General features: G+C 42.8%; 1 protein-coding gene across 1 annotated transcript in view; it reads right to left on the bottom strand.

Annotated features, from left to right (window-relative positions):
- The window catches only part of LOC113022864 (cadherin-4-like), a 225,605-nt gene that overhangs the window by 71,948 nt on the left and 128,188 nt on the right, over window positions 1-25,469 (bottom strand). Inside the window, exons 4-5 of the mRNA XM_026168752.1 lie at window positions 15,415-15,641; window positions 3,441-3,623 (exon numbers count right to left, since the gene is read on the bottom strand). Coding sequence (XP_026024537.1) covers window positions 3,441-3,623; window positions 15,415-15,641 — 410 coding nt within the window. The remainder of the gene's footprint in view (window positions 1-3,440; window positions 3,624-15,414; window positions 15,642-25,469) is intronic.

Consider the following 25,469-nt stretch of genomic DNA (forward strand, 5'->3'; position numbering starts at 1 on the left):
TTTTACATGCTGTAGTGCCATTTTTGGGAGCATTTCAAGTTGTTATACATCAATACAACTGTTAATGCCCAAATTTTAATAATATGTATGCGTTAAGTGCATAGTAATTACATAAATTGCAAAACAGTGCAATAAACTACAAAAAAATTGAAAATCGTTTTTGTTTTTTTAACATATATTTCTAGTTAGAGAAATTTAAGAGGCTTATCCCTCAAAACTGTAAATACAAAAAAGTTGCACAAAATAGTTTACAACAACAGGAAATTTATTTTGAGTGTCTTCATAGTTTTATTTTTGAAATACACCAATTTTTATATACTGCAGGAAAAACGAAAATAAATATTAAGATAAGATAAGATAAGATAGAACTTTATTAATCCCTCGGGTGTGTTCCTCTGGGAAATTCGATAGTATCGATATTATAGTGCAAATTTGCAAAAAAGCAGCATATGAATCAAAATAAACTATTTCCTAAGCGTCCCAGAAATGACACAGAAAGTCATAAAGTCAAAGATAACTTTTAAAAACACCAGTATAGGCTCATGAGGCCCTGATGGTAAAAAACTACATTTCCGCGAAAATGACGTCACTTCCGGTTTCGGGCAGGTAATGGCGGACATGCAAAAGTTCGCGCTGACGTCTATTCCAACGTAGGAAGTGTTATGGACAGCTGATCGGATCGGCAAAGCGTGTTTCTGGAATATTATGTTTTTGTTGCTGCAAGTGCTTTTTATGCAGTTTTTGCAAAGCTTTATGTGGAAGGAAACTGTGACCTAGGACAAGCTGATGGTATAAGATGTAAGTACAACTCCTCCGGTTTCATATGCAAAAAAAATTATTGCGCTAGCTTACGTGGTTGCAGTTCTACCGGGATTTAAAAGTAGTTGCGCAAAATGGAGCGTGCCCGCTCTGACCGGCTTTAAAGGGTTAAGCTTGGCAACTTGAAAAGTTTTGACGGGAAAAAACTTTGTAAGGCTGCAGATTGGGGTCGTGTTAACAATCCATTATAATTTGGCTTACATCCACCAGGGGCTTCAAGGTCAACTCAGTGATTTATTGGTCAAAATTTGACAGAAAGCTTTAAAACTCAGAAGCTATGATTCTTACAAATGTGGTGTGTATGCTTAGCAAATAGAAAGTACAGTACGAAGATTTAAAATATCATGTCACATTTGACCTCTGACCTCTCCTTCAAGAGAGAAAGATCAAAGTGATAATAATGCCATATGAATCTTTTTAAATCGTAGGTTTTTAGACTGACAAGAACATGTTGGCACTGGATACTTTTTGAGTACACAATGTACATGTACCCCGTTCCTGAATACGTATAATTTCTTGTTGTTTTCTTGGAAAACAAAATAAACTTGTGATCAAAACTTTTTTCTCTTGTTATTTATAACTAAACATTTAAACACATTTTACTAAACAAATGAAATGAATGCTAAAAATGCACTATAGCCACATAGTAATATTAAACAAAATAGTTCCTCAAGCCCTTATAATTATGTTTAAAACAGGTTTAAACAGGGCAAATAACAGCAGCTTGTACTTTGCATTTGGTTTTACTGCACACTAACTTCTCAAAGTGCACTTAAAAAGAACAAAGAAAACAAAATCAATATATAAAAGAATACTGTTCCCTTAAAAGTAAATACTGCCTGGAGTGTGAGCTGCCTTGGTGGATATTTGCTCTCTGGGTGCTGTATATAAACCCTTAATAAATCCAGATGTCCGTGTATGTAAAAGAGTGGGGATCAGTGCAGCAGCCAAAAACCCCGAAACTGGTTTACAAAAACTTGTCAGTTCTGCTACATATTCAAATAAGGCTTTATTAGCACAAATTTCACAAAGTCTAATTTATAGAGACCTGAGCTCACGCACAGACAAAAACGGGCTGGAGGCTGAATTGATAAAAACACTGTTAAAGCTCACAGCATCATAAAAGGTAAAAATGTCTTAAAAATGAAATTGTTTAAATATGGACACTTGGCTTTCTTGAGACACTTGGCTTTACTGTTTGCATTCTCAGTGTTTTATCTGCAGCTTTTTACATGCAAAATTTTGCATGTTTTGTATCTATCCCCATGTCACAGCTAAAGAACTGAAATGTGCACAACACCGTCCCAATAACAAAACAAAACTGACTGCATCTTCGTCCACAATCCATCCTTAAAAAAGTGTTTGGGCTCCTTGTACACTAGATAACAACATGAATCTATAACCCACAAAGAGATGCACTGTGATGTGAAAAAGTAGTGGAAAAGCTACATCAGAAGATGTAGAAATCTCACTGAGAGAAAATAAGTATTCTGTAGCTCTGCTCTTCTGAAACCAAGCAAGAAAGTTATATTTTTGCTCATTTCAAAAAGAGCTCGACCAAAATATTTTGCAATTTAATGTTTCTTTCATTGGGTAGATACTGGGTTAAGTCACCTTCTGTTACAAGGTTGTTCACAAGTTATTTAGCACAAGGTTCTCCACAAACGTGAGTGTGATATTGAAGAGGGGACATTATCATTTGGCCGTCCCAGTCATGAACGGCTCCACAGCGCTGTGGATATCACTGCATCTAGGCAGGATTCTGACTTAGAGGCTTTCGGTCACAATCCTGCAGGTGGTAGCTTCGCACCATTGGCTCCTCAGCCAAACACATACATCAAATGTTTAAACTTGCAATTCCTGTCGTACTGAACAGGACTGCTATAGCAACAACACATCTTCAGCAGGGTAAAACTAACCTGTCTCACGACAGCCTAACCCCAGCTCACGTTCCATTTAATGCCGCTCGTCTTAGTCTTCACACAAGTCAACAAAAAGCCAGATCAGCACTGTTTTCAGTTTTATTCCACTCTGACCTCGAGGGAGAGGTCTTGCTCTCCTCCCTTGACTTTTTCTTCTGTTACCTCTCTGACCTCCCTATGCCTCCTGCCCCATGTGAGAAAAACATACCACTTCTAACTTTCTCCCAGAGTGATCACTTTAGATGTAAGCATATTTGACTTACAATAGCCCTAAAAACTTACTCCTTTAAACAACCCTATTTCCAAAGAAGGTATTTTTCCCCCTTTTTAAAAAAAAAAAAAATTGATTTTTTTGTGGTCCCCAGAAGCACAGCAGACAAATCACCTGGCATCATAACTTAAATCAGAGACAAGAGCTGTGCTTTTTTACCCGCTGGGTGTGCTTGATAGAAAATCTCAAAATGTAGAATCTCTCAGCCTCATGGTGATTGTAAGAGATACTACAGAATAATCCCCAGTCTTCTCTCTTTCTTTGCTTCGGTAAGTACTTTGAAAGAAAACATGGCTTCTACCTGGTTCTTCTTTCAATCTTAGCTTTTCGCTGCAAAGATAACTATACAAAAGTTTGTGGTGCATCAAACATATTTCACATCAGGAGAAGACACATTGTTTGCTGAAGTTACTCAGACTGTCACTTACTCTGACAAGCATATGAGGGAAAGGTCCTCTGGAGTTTTCAGGCACATTAATAGGCGGGATGACCCAGTCTCGCTTCTGTCGCCTCAGCCCGTTGGCAGAGGAGCCTCTCTGATGTTTTCGAAGGAACTTGATAACCCTGGGTGGTGAGTCCCAGACTCTTGACAGCATTTCCTCAATGCCAATCTGAAAAGAAAATGCCACACATATCATAATATATCATGCCATTCTATGTCCTGCACTGAATAATTTTGCGTAATCTTTCATTTGATATTATTTTTGCCATGCCGGGCTTGAAGGTGATTTTACAAAGTGCTGTGAAATGAAAAGTTTTCTCTGCTAAAAGTAAAATACCTGGTGTCAGTGTAACAACAGGTTTTAGGAGAGTGATGGAGGCAGGCACTGGGAAATATAAATAAACATCCCTATGAATGCGGCTGCATCACAATTCCTGCCTTTGGCATGACACCTGAGCCTGCCCAAGTCCTCAGCTTCTGCCTCAGAAAGTGAGATTTCCCCCCAGGCTGCATAGCTGGGTTTTGTCCATAGAGCTGCTGTGCTTTGTCTGCATCCCAGCACAGATTTTTGCAGACAGACATGCTTTCCTCCCATCCCTGTCCTCCCATGCAACACTTTGCCCAGACACAACTCTGTCATCAAATCAAATAGTAAAGCACCCTTTTGTCTTTGTTTTTTTTTAATCATTATTTTCGTGTTGTTGAGAACAGTCGCTAGCGACTAAATCATGTCTATGCTCTGGACTAGTATTCTGTTTCTCAGAGAGTGTGTGTTCTCTTATTTTTGATGCACTTTCAAACATCATACAGACCACAGTGGTGGGGACAAGTTGTACATTGCAGTGCATGGGCGAAGACACCCCACCACACTGCACTGACCTCCCCCAGCTATGGCTGCAGAGAGAAGATTGTGTTCTTACTCATCTTGCCTGGTGAAATAAGGGTTAGAAGGGTGTGTAAAAGACAGTGTTTTTCCCCGGATCCTCTATGGTGTCCTCCTGTGTAATATGGCTATATTTCTGTAATCCACCTATAATCCTATTGTTGTCTCTGCACCCCGCGTACACACACACATTCACTGGCAGTGTGTCGCTGTCACCTGAAGCACAGTGGAAATCCTCCCGCTCGTCCCACCTGGAATACACACAACACAGTGGCACAGGGACGTGTGCGCACGAGCAAACAGACGAGTTACCACGCCAAACGCAGGCCGGCAGTTCATCCTATCAGCGCACATCTGCTTTCCCTGCGAGGGAGGCAGACTGTAAGCTACACCCGAACAAACACAGTGAACATTTTTCATCTTTTGTTTTAACTCTTCCCTCATTCACAGCTCAGAGAACTGGACCGTAAGCTCAAGCTCAGGCTCTGAGGCAGCAGGGGCTGAGGGTTTAGCCGGAACGCCACGTAGGGGAAGCGGGGCAACCAGGGGTGAATGGTTAGGGGACAGAAAGAAGAACGAGGGGACCAGATGTGTTTCCCAGATAAGATGGCTCTCATTCTAGCTTCACTCATCCAAAACACTCACAGGTACCAACTGGCGCAGTGGAGGCAGCGTGTGCCAGGCCCATCCACGGTAGGCAGGTGGAATTAGTCTCTGTCTGTGAATTTGAGAGTTTTTCTGTGGCTGAGTGTGTTAGCAAATGTCTGTTAAAAACAAAAACAAGGGAAAATAAGCCGGCATATCAACATGACAAACATACAACAGAAAAAAAGCCCGACTCTCCAAACGGAATGATGATGATTGAGAATATTTATACAGGCGTATACGGTCAGTTATGACATGTGCCATAGTTCATCCTCAGCTATGTTCAGTTTGGTTTGCTGCTCCTATGATAAAACCCTTATCTGCTTTCCCGGCTATCAGCAGAAAACACAATAAATGAATGGATACTCTTTATCGATCTGCCTACTGATGATAACAAGGTTGAAGAATTCCAATCGGTCGGGCCTCAACATTCCTTGGAAGGAATGAAGAAGTGAATAAGAGATACAGTCAGGCAGAGTGACAAACAACCAAAGGGAGATATCCTTTATTGTAAGCCTGCTTGTGGATGATATCAGTATAGTGGCTGCATGTGACTGTCATTTTCAAACAGCATAGCAGATGACAGGCTGCTGGCATCCTGACAGACCCGAAATTACAAAGAAAAACTGGAACACGCTCTCGGTGGGCTTGCATGGAACTAGGTGCACATTAGGTTTGGGATTTTTCTTTTTTGGTCTGAATAGTGAGTTCAGTCATGCCTGTGCGCACATATGGAGAATTGTGTGTCCCAGCCTTAATGCAATGTGCAATGCATGTGTGCACATGGGCAATTGTGTAAAAATAATGCATGAACATATGTGCGTGGTGAGTTGTCTGTGAGTTTGCACGTCTCAGTGTGTGTGATTGTGCGCTCGAACACATAACAAGGAGTCAGTTAGTGTGCCTCTGATGTGCCGGAGGCTCCTGAAACCCAAAGGCATGCAGGGCCAGCTGGCACCTCTCTGCTCCCAGGCATGTTTCGTGTTGCTGGGGCAGTCTTCAAGCCCGCAGTCCCTGAGCCCTGAAGCTGACATCTGGAGGTTATCAGTCTGACAAACAGGCAGAGCCATACAATAAGCGTGTGTGCTCACTGATATATCTGCTCTGAAACATTTGATTCAGACCTTTTGATTTTTTTTACTGCAGCAGTTTCCCTTCTAGTTTCATTAATACAAAAAGACATCAGAGCGCTAGTCTCCAATAAGACGAATGTTCTTTGACATCTTTTATCAAAACCTAAATTGAAGAAAAAAAGACATTTAAAAATAAAACTTTCCATCTAAAAAAAAAAGAGAAAAGAAAACAAAAGTTGAAATTTTAGTTGTTTCTCTTTGACTGTTGAGAGTTGCAGCTTTCCAGGGTGGACTGTCAACATCATCAGGCTTTAATCACAAAGTTAAAGCAGAATGAAAAAAAAAAAGCAGGCATCCAACCCTGACGCTGTTTTCAATGACCGCTGGACCCCAGGGTCCTACGTTCCAACCTGCTCTCGGCATTCGCTGTAATCTACCTTGAACAGGTGAGGCTTTCTGAGGAGAGTGTGGTTAAAATGCAAATCAAATAAGCACTAAAACCTGTTCCGGCAACCGGTGGACTCCAAATCCAGTGGTGCATAACTGATGGGCTCTAAGCTGGTGGAGAAGGCAAACCAACGTGCCATGAAATCAGTATGAGTTGGAGAGCACTCAACGAGAGGCCCTACCTGTGTGTGGTGCGATAGCTTGAGTACATAAACACAGCGGAAAGGGCTTTCAGGCCAAAGATGCTCTATACTTCAATTGCTCCGGTATTGTACACTGGGAAAATTAAATGCTAAAACTAACGGGTGGAGCACATTCCTGGTATGATAATTTCTGCCTCTGAAACAGAACAGAGATACTAAGGTGGTTATTAAAAGCAAATCAGCGCACTCTCGCTGGTGCTATACAACAAAGAGAGCACAGCAGGAGAAGAAAGCCAAAGTATATTCAGCGATGAAGCCAGATCATCCGAGTGCAGATGAACCAAGAGCACGATTTGTTACACCAGTGCACCTCTCAAAACAAAACGAGCTGGTGTTTGAGGTGTGTGTCTTTTAATCGCCATTGGGATAAACGAGGATATCTCGAGCTCTTTATATTCTTTGCTATTGTTGCCACCGTTTATTATGCAGAGATAGGCTGCGGTTAGGTGATGTGATTATGATAACCTCTTTTTCTAAAATAACTATTGACTTTCAGAACAAAGCCATGGGCTCAGATAACAACTGCTTTCCTATGTGGGTATTTATTGAGCTAGAATAGGAAAATGGGCCACCCAGTTCAACAGTACTGCTCTGAACTGAGAAGTTTTAACATCAATTCCCAGACATCATGTGAAGTCACGGCACTGAAAACTGTACAGTGTACAGTAATTACACAAGTGCTAAAACCCTAAAGTTCATTTTGACAAAAGAAGCAAAAGAAAAAGAAAGCAAAAGAAGCTGGTGCCACGGATTACACGGCTAAATATACTGCACTGCACTGTGATTAGTGTGAAATTGTACATGGTAGTGAACTTACCTGGCAATCTTAAAAAGGTAATTTAAATTATTAAATGAAATCATTGTCTCTGTGAACATGTCAGCGAGTGGGTTCTGCTGCTCTGTCAGGTGACACTGGAGCCGCTAAACATTTTGGCCTTTGTGCCTTGAAATAACAGCCCTCCTTTAACTCTTTCCCTCATGGACGCCTACTAGAAATAAACCTTGTATCTCTTTTCTGAACTCAGCGGTTTCTGTCATATATCAGGCCTGCTTCCAGAACAAAAAGAGTGGGTGTGCGTCAGAACTTTGTGAGGGTAATCTCTGTCTATCCAGCTTAGTAGAGCTACCCTTGGAAAAACCTGGAAACTATTCAAATGGTCATCAAATCAATATATACTGAGGTGTCAAAACCCATTGTTAGGGCACAGGGGCGGTCGTCAGATGTCACCTTTATGGGGAAAAGAGTTAGAAAAACTGCAATTTCTCACAATAGAAAGACTTGTTTGGTTTTGCTTTGTAGCTTCACTTGCTGTTCAAATTCAAATTCAAATTCAAATTTTATTTGTCACGTACACAGTCATACACAGTACGATATGTAGTGAAATGCTTGGACAACTGCTCGTGACCTAAAGAAAACAAAAAAGGAAAAGGCTATGAATAAGATAGGAAATAAATATGAAAAATTAAAAAGGGTAAATTTAACTAAGAAGGAATAAAATATAAATTAAGGTTAAAAATGAAATAACTGTACAACACAAATTAGAATGAAGGGTAAATTTAACTGGGAAGGAATAAGATAAAATATATAAATTAAAGTTGAAAATAAAATAACTGTACAACAAAATACACAATATAGAACTATATAAGAATGTATGAAGAAATCTAAATCTAAATAAATATATACACAATAACAGCAGCTGTACAAGTATTAACCGGAAATGAAGAATATAGTGACCAGTGTTGTGCAAAAAAACAATGTGTGCAAAAACAATGTCCAGAAAGTCCAGTGTGTGTGTAAGAACCATATGTGTGGGTCAGTACTGTGTGGTGGTGTGATTGAGAGACTGTATCGCCTGCGGGAAGAAGCTCCTCCTCAGTCTCTCTGTGTTGGTCTTCAGGGAGCGGAATCGCTTTCCTGACCTCAGCAGAGAGAACAGTCTGTTGTTGGGATGGCTGAGGTCCTTCACGATCTTCCTGGCCTTGGTCCGGCACCGCCTGCTGTAGATTGAGTGCAGGTCAGGGAGCTCGGAGCGGATGGTGCGCTCAGCTGACCGCACAACCCTCTGTAGAGCTCGTCTGTCCTGCATGGTGCTGTTCCCGAACCAGGTTAAGATGTTTCCCGCCAGGATGCTCTCTATGGTGCACGAGTAAAAGTTCCTGAGCACCTTGGAGGGCAGTTGGAAGTTTCTCAAGCGTCTGAGGTGGTAGAGACGCTGTCGGGCCTTTTTCACCACGGTGTTGATGTGACAGGACCATGACAGGTCCTGCGTGATGTGAACTCCGAGGTATTTGAAGCTGTCCACTCTCTCCACTGGGCACTCGTTGATGACGGGGGTCTGGTAGTTCCTCTCCTGCTTAGTGCTGAAGTCCACTATCAGCTCCTTTGTCTTACTGACGTTTAGAAGGAGGTTGTTCCTCTGGCACCAGTACTCCAGATTCCTAATCTCCTTCAGGTAGGCCGTCTCGTTGTTATCAGAGATCAGGCCCACCACGACGGTGTCGTCAGCAAACTTGATGATGGTGGTGGAGCTGGTAGTGGCCACACAGTCATATGTGTACAAAGAGTACAGCAGGGGCTCAGAACACACCCCTGGGGGGCTCCAGTGCTGAGAGTGGTGGAGGCTGAGACATGTCCGCCCATCCTTACTGCCTGTGGTCTGCCAGTTAGGAAGTTGGAGATCCACTGACACATAGATGAGCTGAGTCCCAGATGCTCCAGCTTGGTGGTGAGTGTGGAGGGAATTATGGTGTTAAATGCAGAGCTGTAGTCTATGAAGAGCATTTTAACATAATTCCCCCTTCTAGTGTCCAAGTGAGTGAGTGATGTGTGGAGGAGATGAGAGATGGCATCGTCTGTGGAACGATTTGGACGGCAAGCAAACTGTAGTGGGTCCAGTGTGTCTGGTAGTGAAGAAATGATGAAGTCTCTGACCAGGCGTTCAAAGCACTTCATCACTACTGAGGTGAGGGCTACAGGGCGATAGTCATTGAGAGAAGCAGGGTGGGGTTTCTTCGGGACAGGAACAATGATGGACTCTTTGAAGCATGTGGGGATCACCGACTGAGATAAAGAGATGTTGAATATCTCAGTGAACACAGGAGCTAGCTGGTATGCGCAGTCTCTTAGGATACGACCTGGGATGCCGTCTGGTCCTGCTGCTTTCCTGGTGTTCACTCTTTTGAAGGCTCTCCTTACTTCATGCTTGGAGATGACGAGCACGTTTCCGGTGCTGGCAGTATCTTCCTGTCTGCAGCCGTTAGCGCCGCTAACACTAGCATTGTTGGAGACCTTAGCTGCAGCCTCGAAGCGAGCATAGAAAGTGTTCAGCTCGTCTGCCAGAGTCACGGCCGCGTTCGTCATACCGGTTGTTGGTGCTTTATAGTCCGTTATTGTCCTTAGTCCCCGCCACAGGCGGGTCACTCTGTTGGAGTTGTGACTCTAGTTTCCTCCCGTAGCGCTGCTTCGCCTCTTTCACCGCCCTCCGCACGTTATATGACGCGGCTTTGTACGGGTCCATGTCCCCCGTCATGAGTCCCGTGTTGTAGGCAGCGGTGCGGGATCTCAGAGCGTCGCGGATGGTTTTATCCACCCACGGCTTCTGGTTGGGAAACGTTGTGATAGTCTTTGTCTCCACGGTATCATCCGCTAGTTTCCCGATGAATCCCACAACCGCTTCCGTAAACACGTTGACGTCATCGTCGGAGCTGTTTCTGAACATGCCCCAGTCTGCGTCATCGAGTGCGTCCTGTAACGCGGCCACCGATTGATCCGTCCAGCGCGCAACCTTCCTCTGAACCGGAACTTCCTGTTTCAGCCTTTGTTTATATTTTGGCATGAGGAAGATGGCGGCGTGATCAGATTTGCCAAACGGAGGGCGGGATTGTGCCTTGTAGCCGTCCTTGACTGTAGTGTAGCAGTGGTCCAGTGTCCTTTCACCCCTGGTGGGGCAGGTGATGTGTTGATAAAAGTTCGGCGCTGCGCGTTTGAGATTGGCGCTATTAAAGTCCCCCGTCACAATAAGCGCAGCGTCCTGGTGTTGTGTCTGGTGCTGTGTGAGTGCCTCATGCAGCTCGCATAAGGCGGTGACCGTGTCCGCTTGTGGTGGAATATAAACGGCACTTACAATGACCGATGTAAATTCCCGAGGTAGATAAAAAGGACGACACATGATGGACAGTAGTTCCAGATTTGGTGTGCAGGAGCGTGTGAGAGGAACAACGTTCGCACTGTTGCACCAGTTGTTGTTCACCATTAAACACACGCCGCCTCCCCTTGACTTCCCCGAGTCCCGTGTCCTGTCCATGCGGTGAACCGAGAAGAACTCGGCCGGCTGGATGGCGTGGCCCGGCACCGCTGGGTTCAGCCATGTCTCGGTGAAGCAGAGGAGATTGCAGTCCCGAATGTCTCTCTGGAACTTTATCCTGGCCCTGAGGTCGTCAAGCTTGTTCTCCAGTGACTGGACGTTGGCGAGCAGGATGCTAGGCAGAGGTGTGCGGTGTGCACGAGCTCTCAGCCTGTTCCTGACGCCGGCTCGCTTCCCTCTAGGCCGCCGCCGCTTCCCTTTGTTCTCCCTCGAGATCTCACTCGGCCAGCTCGGATCCGGAGTTAAAAACTTCGAATTGTGAGTACATTGTATACCAATAGAAACAACAAACAAACCTAAACCTAAACAAACTGTTTAGGTTTAGGAAAAGATTGATTTGCATTTGCATTACAATATGTTGTTTTACTCACCCTGCAGACTGAAAAGTGATGCTCACCCATTGTGTTTAAACATAATGCCAAAGGATGCTTTACGAGTATCCATGTGTGACAACTTGGGACTAATAGAGCCATCTCGCTCATGCCTAAACTCAGAATAAAACTAAAAACTAGAGTGCCTATGGGCTCTCAGTCTTGTTGCATAAATTTCTGTGAAACTGCTTCGGGTAACAATAATGTCATTATTTTGTCTCTCACTTAAGTTCTGAGTGTTTCTGCACTAGTTTGCTCGAGCAAGTTTTTGCTTAAAGGAGTGAGACTGGACAGCATGACCTCGCCTGCAGTCAGAGCATCTGCGGGGTTGTGTAACATCACAGGAGGCCACTTTCAAATCAAACTCTGTCAGTTACCTGGGCGAATTCTCTACCTTCTGTCTGTGTGACAGCTAACACTAAAACCCAGATGAGTCCTTTCTGATACCTACTAGTCATAAATAGTAGATGTCAGCGAGGACAAACAAGTATGACGCGTGTGACAAGTACTGAAAATATATCATTTCTTCTTCATATTCTTCTTTTTCTGGCTGCTCCCTTTAACCCTTTAAAGCCTGAACCACAAAATAATTGTCAGAAAATACAAATATTTGAGTGTTTCTTAAGCATTTTCACAAATGTAAAAAAATGAATACATATCTACATCATCATAATAACAATGTTGGTCCAGGATCAACATCGCAACTGACCAGTGAAGTTGTCTGAGAATTCAGTTAGCATTAGCCAAGAAGTTAGCTAATGCTCATAAAAACTATCACTAGCAAACCAACACGAGTAACCTAAATTTGGTTAATGGGAATCCTAACTTGATACTAGCAAATCTATGACATCACAGCAAGATGATCCTGGAACAACACCAACATGGGGGGATATCAGGTACACAACTCACCCCATCCCTAGCATCCCCCTCTGAATACATGGAATTTAAACAGTGAGAAGCATAATCTTTTCCATATTTTTGGTTCCTTAAATGGGAATCCCTTCACCTGTGTGTCTGTTATTCAAAGTTACCCTATTGTACACACCCTATTTTAACAAATACATTTTCCAAGACTATGCTATTGATGAAACAATTATTTACTTTAATTTCTCCTCAGGGCCCAGGAGCAATTTCCCACTCAGGAGACTGGAATTAAATTTTACTGTTGCACTGTTCCACCCGATTTATATCAAGTGAGGAGCAAGTGACAGGAACACATGTAAACACGGCTGCAGCGAAGAATGCACACTGTACTGATTTTCAAATTTCCATGTGATTAGAGAAAACACATTTATTTATTTTTTTGTTCAATTATTGAATCCTTCTCCAGCTCCTCGTTGCAAAGAACATAATTATACGCTCAAACTACATCACCTGGTCTTCGCAGACTCCACCAGAGTGGAACATTAACTCAATCAATGTCAATTATTTCCCAGTCTCCATTATTGCACTGCCAGGAGTGGGCAGAATTTTAATCCCCACTCTGGAATTGCTTTAGCAACATGAGTCTTTGGGCTTTTTGTCATGATTAGAAACATGACTGAACATTAAGCCCAGTGGCATTCAACAAGTAGTGCAGGAAAAACGATAATGGGTTCGTCGCTCAACAAAGTGCAGCCTAGCAGTGGAAGCCGGTAACAGCGGCCATACATTTGCCCCGTCTAGCTTTACAGTCTTTGTTAGCAAATAGGGCCATGTGTCTACTTGTCACGTACAGCGAAGCACTACATCTTTACTGCTGTGCATAAACTGTGATTAAAATCTTACATTAGAGACAGCTGGAAACACAAGATCTTGCTTTTCACCCTCAGCTTAACCAAAGGATAGAAACCTTTATCACAGAGATACTTTGAAATAAAAGTCAAATGAAAAAAAATCTAATGAAAAAAAAGCATATCTGAGCAAAAAATAAACAAATAAAAAAATTGGATTGCAGGCTGATTGCATTTTATTGAGACCAACTCCAGATTCAAATCAGCTTATGAAATCTAAATCCTTTCAGAATATTTTTTATTAAATATAGTGAGGTTTAGCTCTCAACATTTGTAAGCCATTAAAGCTGAAAACTAAAGCAAAGATCTGTAATCACGGTTTATTGGCTGATTAGACTGAACCAACCATGTTAATTTTCACAAGTCTGTTGCTCCAATCTTGAAATTAGACGAGCAGCAGAACATGTTACATGAAATGTTTATTGAACATCTGTTGCACGCATACTTCCACGATTTGTTTTTTTTATAACCTACTTTCTTCACAAGCACTCTACATGCAGAGCTATTAAGTCAATAAAATACATTATTTGTTGGACAATGACACAATTCTTGCAGTTGTGCCCCTGAACATCCCCACAATGGGGTTTAAATCAAACAATCATTTTGGGATTAAAGTGCAGACTTTCAGCGTTAACTCGAGGGGTTTAACAACATTTTTGTTGCATGACCTGTTTCTGAATTACAGCCATTTTTATGCACAATCCTCCCTTTTCAGAGGCTCTAAATTAATTGTACAATTGACTGATTAAGCAGTTTCATGGCCAGATGGGTCCTGCTCCCTTATTATTTCATGGCAAATGAAGCAGACATAATATCTGAAGTTGCCGCAAAGAGCCAAATTTGTATTTTATAGCTTTTTGTGGTGATTTATGTAGGAAGCTCATCATTAGGCTGATATAAAACCCCAAAATAAAATAAACCTATTCGAGAGTTTCCAAACCTGGTGTATTTAAAAGGGCCTCAAAGACAACAGAAGGCAGCTGAAGTGGATGATCGCAGAATTATTTTTGTGGTCAAGAAAAAGAACTTCATAGCCTTTTACAGAGTCAAAAACACCCTTGAGGAAGCAGGTATATGATTTGTAGACTTTGATAGAAACCCCCAAGTGAGTCTCTCAGTTCTGCAAAAAAAGAAAGGTCTGTGCACAAATGAAATGAAGTTTAACTTGTATCAGAATGATGAGAGAAACAGGTCGTGATCCAAAGTGTACTGCATTACTTATCAAACATGATAAACACTGATGATGTGGCTGTTGATAGAAGTAGCAGGATAAACTGTAAAGTGTACAGGACTGTACTCTCTGCTAATGTTCACCCAAATGCTGCAAACTGGTCAGCACTTCATAGTCCAAATGGATAATGACCCAAAGCACACTGCAAAGGTAACACAACCTGAGCTTTGCAAGGCAAAGACATCGGATATTCTTGATCCGTGATCTCATGTCAACCCAAGGAGCTTTTCAGTCTCTAAATACAAAACTAAATGCAGAGACCCACAAACAAGTAAGTGAAGGTGGCTGCAGTAAAAGTCTAGCAGTGCATCTCCAGGGAGGAAACACAGTGTAGTGGTGTCCGTTGGTTCGAGACTTAAAAACAATCCTTATAGTTACAATTATGGTAGCTTGTCCAATTAATCTTGAGCCTCTGTCGCTAGGGAACTATGTACAAAAATGACTGTAACTTTTGAACAATTAATGCAAAATTCTTGTAATACCCCTTGAATTAAAGCTGAAGGTCTTCACTTCAATCACTGTTTGATTTGAAACCCAATGTAGTTATATAGAGAGGCAAAACTGCAAAAATGACATCTTTGTCCATGGCCTTTTTTGTGCCTCTAGAGGTGCAAGAGATAGACAAGAAAGAAGGAAAGAAGGAAAGAAAGAAATGTTGCTATGTTGTTCTTTGCAAGTAATAACTGCTAAAAATAATCACTGGCCAAAAGACACCCATTAAGGCAACTGACAGATTTAGTTTTCACAGCTTACAGGTGCAGCAAGTACCCATTGCTAACTGAATACAGCAGAGTAAAACGGGCCATCCAAATATAAAAGTTTACTCAAGCCCAACACCTTTCACCTTTGTTTTGTCCTGTTTCGTTCTCTTTTGTTTTTGTCAATAGTCAATCTTGTGATAATAACCCACTTCATTAGCCAGTGTAATAGAAGGTTATGACCCTGTATTTGTCTTTGCAGATTCTTATTACCTTTGTGAATGGCGAAGGATGCGGATGTCCAGCCAGGGCCAGTTTAACAGTGGTCTCCCAGATGTGTGGGTCATGGAGCCCCCGGGCTGTTACCATGAACTGGACAGGCTCTGACAGGTTGCCCACCTCCTGCTCGGCATACACAGTCCCATCGGGCCGCACGCTAAAGTTGGGGTCGCTGCTGACGAAGCCGACCTCTCTGTTGCGCTGGCAGTCCTCAAACTTTACTGCGGAGGAAATGCAAAAGAGGTGCAGAATTAGCAAGCAGCACAGTGAGATTTACTCCAAAAAAAAGTGTTTGCCAATCCTTGACACATCTGGCAGGCTAAAGATTAACCGGCACCCATCAAGACGTATCTTGAAATATCCCTCCTGCTGTCACTTCTGATTCCCTGCTTTGACATCTTCGGCAAAACAAACTGCTTATCTGCTCCTGAACTGGAACACATGGGGAAGAGGGGAGCCTAATTCTTCTTCATATTCTTTTTCCAAACTACGCAATGTCAAAATAGCATTTCCCTCTGCTTCTACAGGGGGAAACGGGAGGATGAGGTCGAGATACATTAAGCTGACTAGACTGAGTGAAATGCTCACGTGGAGCAAGGCTCTTTAATGACATTTGGTGGGTTCTGCTTCACTGAGACAAAAGAAAGGGAGCTTATGTTTGCACGCACACGCACAAGCTACTATCCCTGCATTCAGAGTAATGTACCAATGTGCATTATGGGAGGCTGGATGGGATGTTGGGGTGTTTACATATGTAAATGCTTGGCGCAGATCAGATGGAGACACAGAGAAGAGATGCTACTGGGTTGCTGAGTGCATGTGCGGATTCTCCAGTGACAGCTGACATGAATATGCCATTATACTACACAAAACACAAAGAGAAACCAACAGACATAACAGTTTGGAAAATCCTTTCATTCCATTGCCAAATTCAATTAACACTCAAGGCACCAATTCCACTTGATTCACAGCATGATGCAATGACACCAAAAGTGAGAATGACTGATTATTATTTTCAACATGTCTATTACTTTATCACACGTGTGTGCGCACGCACACACACACACACACACACACACACACACACACACACACACACACACACACACGCCATCCTTTGTCTCTCTTTACCCCCGAGTTGAAATGCATGTGCTATGATGTTATCAGCAAAACTCTGGCTGTTGATAACAAGACAAATTGATTTCATAAATCACCCAGGGAACAGATCATCTGTTATGAGCAGTGGCAGTGCGATTTCTCAAAAATCCAGCATGAAGAATTCTGCACAGCAAGCTTTTTATCAAGCCATCTATTTAATTTATCGCCCAGCATCCTGTCAAAAGCAGCTCCCAAACAACAGGCTAATAAAGCATGAGATCTACTGAGCCACTGCAGCTTAGCATCACACAAATGAGGCCGCTTGTTTTAAACCTCTGAGTAATTGCACGCGCAATGGGACGGACGGTAAACACAGTTTTGACAATGTGTGCATCTGTCTATGTTGGCAAATGCAATCCATATTTTCATTAAACACACACACACACACACACACACACACACACACACACACACACACACACACACACACACACACACACACACACACACACACACACACACACACACCAGTAGAGAACGTTCTTATGTGACTGATAAGCTTTGTTCGAAATGATTGCCTCGCTTTAGGGATCATTTATCAATGCAGGGGATATTTAACATCAGGTTGTGACAATATGACACAGACCTGCTTGAATTGTGCACAGATGAATTGTGATGGCAGACATGTATTATGTAAATGACTTCAATTAGCTTGAACTGAGCAGGCTAATTGTTGTCACTTAGACAGGTCTCTTGTGGTGCAGCTGGAGAAGAGAGAGGCTTAAAGACGCGAGCAGCGCAAGGCACCGCTTATGAATTTGCGCGCGTGCGTGCATGCGTGCGCTCCTGTGTGTGCGTGCACGTAGGAGTAAGTTCAAAGTGCAGCTAGTGTGAGAATGTATGTCCTCAGCTGGTGCATATATTAATTTTGATGTTAATGCAATAAAACCGCTGAGGTCTCTAAGGGTCTGCCTGAATCTGCTGCCTTTTATGCTGCTGTGGTGGTGCCAGTTGGCATGGGAACACACATGTGGTCTGTGAGGCACTGCCATTGTGGAACACTATTAGAGCTGTATCTTTGATTCTTTTTCGGGGGCATCGGGCCAGCTCTCAGTTTGCCATTCAACGCTGTGTACCCGCTTGGGGCTGGAACTATGACCCTGATTCCTGACACATCTACTAAGTGTGGAGATATTCATAAACGGTTTTCTATTCATTAAAATTCCTGTTCACAAAGCACATTCAAATCAGGTGGTGGGATCTGATCTGCCACGCTGTTAAAATAGAGATGAAAGCGGCAGCAAAGAGACAACGCTGCAACTAGATAGTGATAGTGAAACTCAGTGTGTGTGTATGTGTGGCTGAGTGAGAGAGATTGTATCATAAAAGCAGAGGGGGGAGAGGAAGATACTGTAGCATGCTAGAAAAAGGAAGATGGAGATATTTAGCAAAATAAAGAAAATAAACCCCCAGTCGGAGCAGTTTTCACAGCTCCTAAAAGAAATCGTTAGTTTTTAAGACAAAAAGAGTTAATGTTGCATGTAATTTACTTTGTCATTTTACGCTCGGAAAACAGCAGCATCCCTTTGTATGAAAAATTGGACTCCAGACAAATAAATGTAAAAGAGGCTCGAGGCTGTTTTCTTAGTTTGATGACCCTGAAACACTATTAATTAAAGAAAACCTACATATTTACAGCAGACACAATCAATGCTGATTTTAGATCAGCTTATGTGGAGCACCGGGGTTGAGTGGAGGAGATAGAGGAGACGACTATAATAATGCACAACACAAATGGGCAATGACACTGATGGGTTTTGGCTAATGCACTCTGTTAGACTCTGTTGGACATCTGGTAGCGCCGCTTCAAACAGCCCCAACACAGGAGCTGCAAATCAGCGAGCAAAAGAAAACTGCAGGAAAGGGACAATTTTTGTGCCTTGCTGGTTACAGCAACAACCCTCTGAATCAAAGATCTGTTGCGTCAATTGCCCTTTTTTTTCTCTCTGTGTATATGAAAGCATGTGGCCTTGTACTTTGCCTTGCTTCCCTCTACATCAGGGTGTGATAACCACAAGCCCAAGGTTGTGTATGTTTGCCATCTGTACAGTGCGTTCGCTTTTCTTTTCTTTTTCTGTTGGCTTTCTGTGTGAAAACGTTACGCCGTGCATCCCCATGTAAGCTTCTCTGAGTGCATGTGCACAAATTGTGCCTCCCGTATATTTTTAGGGCATCCACAGAGATGTTTGGCAGGCTGCTGAAGTTGGTGTCATTGTGCTCAGCTGCTTTTCTCTAGACTCGCATGGCAGAGAACATGCTGTCCAACAGAGCGGGTGCAGCACAGAAATGGGTAAAACAGAGCAGGCAAGCAGCCGTGACCACCGACCGCTGAGTCCTCCACTCAAACACTCACTCACACACACACACACACACACACACACACACACACACACACACACACACACACACACACACACACACACACACACACACACACACACACACACACAGGCACTTATGCTCTTTGTCTCTTCCTGCTTGTAGCTCTACCGCAATCCCGCAGAGGAGTCCAATCCAACTCTTGTATGGAAACATTACATGCGCATAATGCGGATGGCAGGTCACTCTGCGCATCCACATGCAACCGCCTACACCGTGTTCACCTGTCGACCGTGAATGCCTCCCCTCACATCCTGTCACCGTCTCCTCCCTCCTGCGCTCCCCTGCAGTCCAGTGTCACAGCTCCTCATTCGCCTTTTCTCATTGTTCTTATTTCCTCTTCGCTGAACCTCCTCTCACTCTTCATCCATTCTCCACTCCCTTCTTGTATTCCCCGCAGACTGAGGTACTTTCTCCCCCGACGCAACGAGGGACAGCCAGTCTGTGCCAATATCCCAGCCAGACATAAAAATGGGCACCGTGGTGGGACAGTTATTACCATTGTTAAAGTGAGCTGAGAGAATGGGGAAAGAAACAACAGAGCTAAAAGGAGGTGCAAAATAAATAAATAAATCACAATAAAGGTCGCGTCAGTGTGAATTAAGCATTTACAAACTTCATAGTTGGGTTTAGAAGTAATTATGACTTTAATGATCCTTTTCTAGAGTCTTTTATAGACGTGCCTTTATGGAAGAACCTTTATTATTCTATTGTCTATCACTGTTGCTTTTAATCTGCACGCCTCAGCCCATATGCACAGCGTTTGCTCCTGATTTGATCTGTGCTGTGCTTGTAATAAATACAGATTTGCAAGAGCATCAAAAAAATAGGCCACTGGCAACAAATGCATCGTGCATAATAGATGGGCCTGACTGCAACATACTGTAAAATACCACAATGTACACACTTACACTTTTACCCTAAAGAAAATCTCATCTGTGTCACCTGAGACCTACTTGACAGTTTGGTCTGCTGTGTGTAAAGCTAGTAAACAGGCCCAGACTGAGCATATGGTTCTGCTTTTGTTAAGGTGCTGTTCATCACAGTCATGGCAGAGTGCTAAGTAAACACTCCCTCTGGTACCCCACTGTTTTCCTCAAGCCAACAGGAAAATCAACGCCACCCACTCAATTTGCAAATAACAGTATTTTTGCCAGGCTGAGGCTGTGATAGACAGGAGCACAGAGCCCACTGATGAGTAAACGAACACTGGTAAAAACACGGAACATACTGTATGTACGGAGTTGAAAAGCATGCCAACAAATAATAATTTCAGGTCAAAGAAACAGAAGAAGACGGAGGCCTATGTAGCTTAAATTGCATGTGCTCGCTGTGAGTGATTAAATAGGCCATGCGTTTATGAGCTGAATTTCGTGACTTTTAATTTTGGCAAAAGTGCAAAACTTCATTTGAAGTGATAGCTTGATTTTTTTTTAATTGCCAGCTAAGCAAAAGGTATAAATGCTAAGATCGCTGAGCATTTGTTTTCAAGTACGCTGATAAAGCAGAGACACTTGCAATAAACTAATTACACTTTTAATGATAAACCGCGTTTGATGCGCCTCCGTGAAATGAAATTCAAGAGGCTTAAACTGCCAGCTAAGAGATTATGCCGTTAAATTCCACATAAGAATCCACTGCTGATACCAATGGCCTCAGAAGGAAAAGAAAAACACACTTCATCCCTAAAAGGTCAGCTCTCAGCACCTAAGAGAAATAGCCTTGTTTTCGGCTTGACTGCTGAGCAATTTTAATTGTTCTCATAGGGAAACTTTTATTGAAACAACCCACAGAGGTGCATGTAATCCTCCAGCATAAGTTAAATATATATATATATATATACGCAAAAGAGAAAGACTGAACTACTAAGGTATTTACCTAAAAGCTAAATTATATCCATCCAGAGTAAGTTACTAGAGAAAAATCCGAGTTGTAATATTCTTTCCACCTACAAGATTCAGGGAATGAGAAAAGTTTACATCGTTCAGTGGGCGGTAAAGTATCTGCAGCGGAACCGACATGATTGGCAAGTAAAGATGCAAAATATATTTTCTGATGTGGTGATTTATCCCTAAAGTGAAGCATCTTGTACATCTGTACTCAAAAACCTGAGGCGCCCCATGCAGTACAACACAACCCTCGAAACTCTTTTTGAAATCCAGCCCACCGTGCCCCCACAGGAATGCTTATAACTAATTCAATTTACATGCTGCTGTTTTTAAAACACTGCAGGTACAATGTGACTTTCCTGAAAAGGCTTCGTTTTTTTTTTTTTCCTGCCGCAGTTGGAAATGAATTTCTCTGCCTCTGCAGTTCTCTGTTTTAACAAAAGCCCACACAGTTCCCTCTGACAGCTCGCTCTCACAAAAAGAAACCACAGCGACTCAAGTGTGTGTGTCGCGGTGTGTGCTTATGCGTGAAAGGGAGCCAGCGTGAGAGAGATAAAGAGACAGAGTGAGAGAGAAGAGGGACATCGGAGTGGGAGTGTGCGACATGAGCTCTTTGCATATACGATTATTACCGCTGATGCATAAATGGGTATGGGTGTCGTTGACTGTGTCCCGCAAAGGTGTGAAAGTGCGTGCGTGGGAAGAGCAGGTGCTGTCAACCTGTATTTGTGCCTGTGCTCATGTTTCACTCTTTAAACACGGCATCCCTGTTATCTGCTGCTGCTGCTCTTAGGGAGCTGAACCAAACCTTGTTTCATTCAGAGCACACCGTCTCATCTGCGTGGCCAAAAAACCCGCCCACGACCCCGCCCGCCCTGGTCCCTTCCCCTCTCACCACCACTACACCTTTGCTTATCTTCTGTAACCTCCCACTTCCCACAGGTGTGGAGAAACAGATGTAAAAGAAGGCCTGTCACAATACAGGCTGTGTTTTTAATGCAGCTCTGTAGGTCATGCAACCACACATCCAATCTGGGTGCTGTGTGGGCCACCTGCTCTGCGCTGTTTCAATGATGATGGAGGTTTCCTCACAGATATCTGTTTTCTCCAAACACCGCCTCGCTTGTACGTTAACATTTTGCACGGTTAGCCTCACTTTGCGATGAAGCAGAGCGGGGGCTACCCGCTTAATATCCCAGCATGTCAAAGTGCTGCTACATTCGTTGTCCGGTGAGTTTTGGCAGGGTGAACTCTGGCTAGAGCATTGAGTTTTTGCACATCCGCAGCCCTTCCTCTTATCTTTGCATTAGTCTCCTCTCATGGGCACAGGCATGAGGAGGCTTGAGGAATGAGAAAGGGGAAAAAGGCAAGATAAAGAGGGAGAGTGAGAGCAAAGCAGAGCGGATGCAATTAAAAGACTGGGTCACAGATCGCAGTGCCAGGCGTCAGTGTGATTAATACACCACCATTCAGCCCAGGAGCTTTTCTCCACTGTGGAGATGTGTGGAGACGTGTGTGTGTGTGGGGTTTTGTTTGTGGATTTGGTATTACCTAAGCATGCTGCAGCTAGGGGGCACCAGTAAGTCTCCAGAGGTGTACTGGGATTAACCCTTTCAATGGTTATGCCAAGATAAAAAATTAAAAATAAAAAGATGCCAAGTTGCTGGTGTCGTCAACACTGTGCCGACCGCATTCTCAAGCAGTGCATGTATATAAACCTGTACATAAACTGTTTCAGAAATCCACGATTCACCAATATTTTCTTAGCTGAAATTGTTCATTTTCTACAAACACAAGTAGAGCTACTTTTAAACTAAATACTGCTACCACTACTAAAAATGATAGTAATTATTACTGCAATGTCCACACAGAAAGGTCCCAGCAGGCCAGTGGATTTTTAGCCATTACTGTGAGGTGATAGTGCTAACCACTGCACCATTGTGCCACCCTCTGTGGGTTCTCTCCAGGTACTCTCACAGTCCAAAGACGTGCTTATTAGGTTAATTGGCGATTCTGAATTGACCACAGGTGTGAATGTGGTTGTCTGGCTCTCTGTGTTAGAGAAACCACCACTCCCATTTCTACCCCCCACTAACCAGCAAGTCTGTCCCTACTGGGTTTCACCAGAAACAAAAAAAGGTCCAGATATTTCTGAACTGCCTAGTGATCATGGATAGTTTTAAATGCTTAGCATATTTAGACTAAACACAGAAATATAATAAGTTCTGGAAATAAATAAATAGATCGATTCCTATTTAGTAAAATTTGCTTTAGTCACTGCTGGATGTCACTTACAGTCTAATTTCTTGGCTTTATGGATGACACAGATGTTTAGTGGCTTTAGTGCGTTTCTTATCTTGAGCGTTACGATCAGCTTCCCCAAAAGGTTGATTCTGTTCATCTGAACTCTGAACAGAATCAACCTTTTGGGATTTACTTACCTGCATGACTGAGCATGCATCAAGATTTTAGGATCAGCTACTTCTTGTCTTTCTTTGTTTTTACTGGTCTTTAATTCTTTTTCTCACATCAACTTTGATGTCTACACACACCAGGAAACACTTTTTGTGCCTTTCCTGGTTTCCTTCTTGTACTGTTTCAGTTTCTTCAGGTAGAAATTTTTTAGCGGTCAGGCGTCTAACTGAGGTTGGGCAGATGTTTAAATTTCACACTGTTGTGTTTAATGAGCACACACTATCCTCAATTTTTTATTTCTGTTTTTATTTTTTGCACACCTTTTGGCTGACCATCTCATCAGTAGCTTCCCAGTCATTTCAGATCAGACCAAGTCCATGAAATCTGTCTCCCAGTCAATCTACCCTCTGCAGAAAACTTGCATCAAGGCAACAAACAGCGCCTAAAAAATTCCCCCGATTGAGCTATTGGCCCATACCAGAGTGTTATGGTAATGAGAAATGTTCCTTTTTGAACCGCAGCAAGCTGCACAAACATATCAACCGATTCTTTCTTTTATTTCTTTCATCTAGCTCCCACTCACCAGACCTCGCCTTCAAGGCTTTCCTTTCGATTTAGCGTGAGCAGAGAAAGAGCCATGCTTTATCACAGCAATATCGCTTTTAAGGAGGTGAAGTGAAGAAAGTGCCTCAAGGCTACATAGCGTCTGTTATCTCCCGGTACAATATAATAATTGCACATAGCCAAAAGTAAAGGCAGTGGAACCTCAGCTGGGCCTAGTGACAAAGAAGGAAATGTGAGCAAACTAGGGGCAAGGATCACGGGGAAAGAAGAGGCTTCTGGGAAATATCAGTGCTCCTCACTCAACCGGATAACGACGATAATGAAATCCTCAAAGAAGACGTTTTGTCTTGTCTTTCTTTGTGAAATAACATCTATGTAACTGTGGCATCTCTTATCTGGTTAGTTTTAACTGGTCTTCAGCCAGTTTACCTTCAAGCACCTTTTTAAAATAAATAATATAACTACCTCTGCACAAGCCCCCACTTACCTCATCCACTCCCCACCCCCCTTTTCAGTCCCCATAGAAGCCAAAGACTCACTAGGTAATCAGCTTTTAATTCTCTACCTTTTTTTTTAACGTTCTTTCATTTTCTCTCTCTCCCTCTCATCTCTCTCTCTCCACCCTCAACTGCTGACTGAGGCGATCAGCAGCCATTTCTTCTCTGTGGGTCCTTTTTTCTCTCTCTCTCTCCATCTTTCCCCCTCTTTATTAGCATAAAAGTGTTTGCATCCTTCCCTGGTGATTGTTTAGCTGCTGTGTTCAGCATCTTGATTTGATTCCCTACAACTGCCCTAATTAGCATTACAAATATACACTTAGAAAGAAACAGAAATCTCTGTTAGGCCTGACAGACTAATTTTGGGGAATGGAGGCCAGAGGAAAAGGCAACAGTAAATTTGTGTAATAAAAGGTGTATCAGTACATCTCAATAATGAGGTGTCTCATCCAAGTCTACCGAAACTACACTTTCACCACATTTATGTAAATTAAAGGAGAAGGTGTTTCGCTTAGACTGAATAAAACAGCACATGGAGCAGCTTCCAATGGGAACGTGCTGGATGTTCAATTGTTGTTAAAAAAAAAGGGTGTAATCACAAGAAGAAACTCTGCTCTTATCTTCTCTCTGCACCCTCACTCTACAACAGATCTTGCCTTTTAAAGCCAATGATTAGACTTAAGACAGATCTCCTTCATTATCCACAGCTCTCATCCATTTCTCTCTAATCCTGTTTCCTACTCCAAAGCCCTTGGGGGCAAACGATAGGTCATGGCCAGCCATTAGTCTGCTGCTCCTGTGACCAGGGAGGAAATATTTAGACAAGGAGATCGAGACCCTTTCAAAAGTTAGCTACGCTGACTGCCATCGTAGCTGCCACGCTACGTCGTGCACTTTCTGTTAAAAGAAAGATCTTTGCCATTACAAAAGCAGGTAGCTTTCACCTCGTTCGATCTAAGGAGTGATGGAAACATAGAGCCTAAGATAATAATTGTTCAGCTACTACATGAAACTGGAGAAGGTCATTCTGTGAAAGTAAAACCTGTTTTATATTTAATAAAAACAAACAAACACCCACTTTATATCTTCCTTTTGTCTTTCCAAAGGAAAATAACTCATTGTGTCGCCTTGGTGGACCTGCTAATTT

The sequence above is a fragment of the Astatotilapia calliptera genome, chromosome 5 (assembly GCF_900246225.1).
Source record: "Astatotilapia calliptera chromosome 5, fAstCal1.2, whole genome shotgun sequence".
Classification (NCBI taxonomy): domain Eukaryota; kingdom Metazoa; phylum Chordata; class Actinopteri; order Cichliformes; family Cichlidae; genus Astatotilapia; species Astatotilapia calliptera.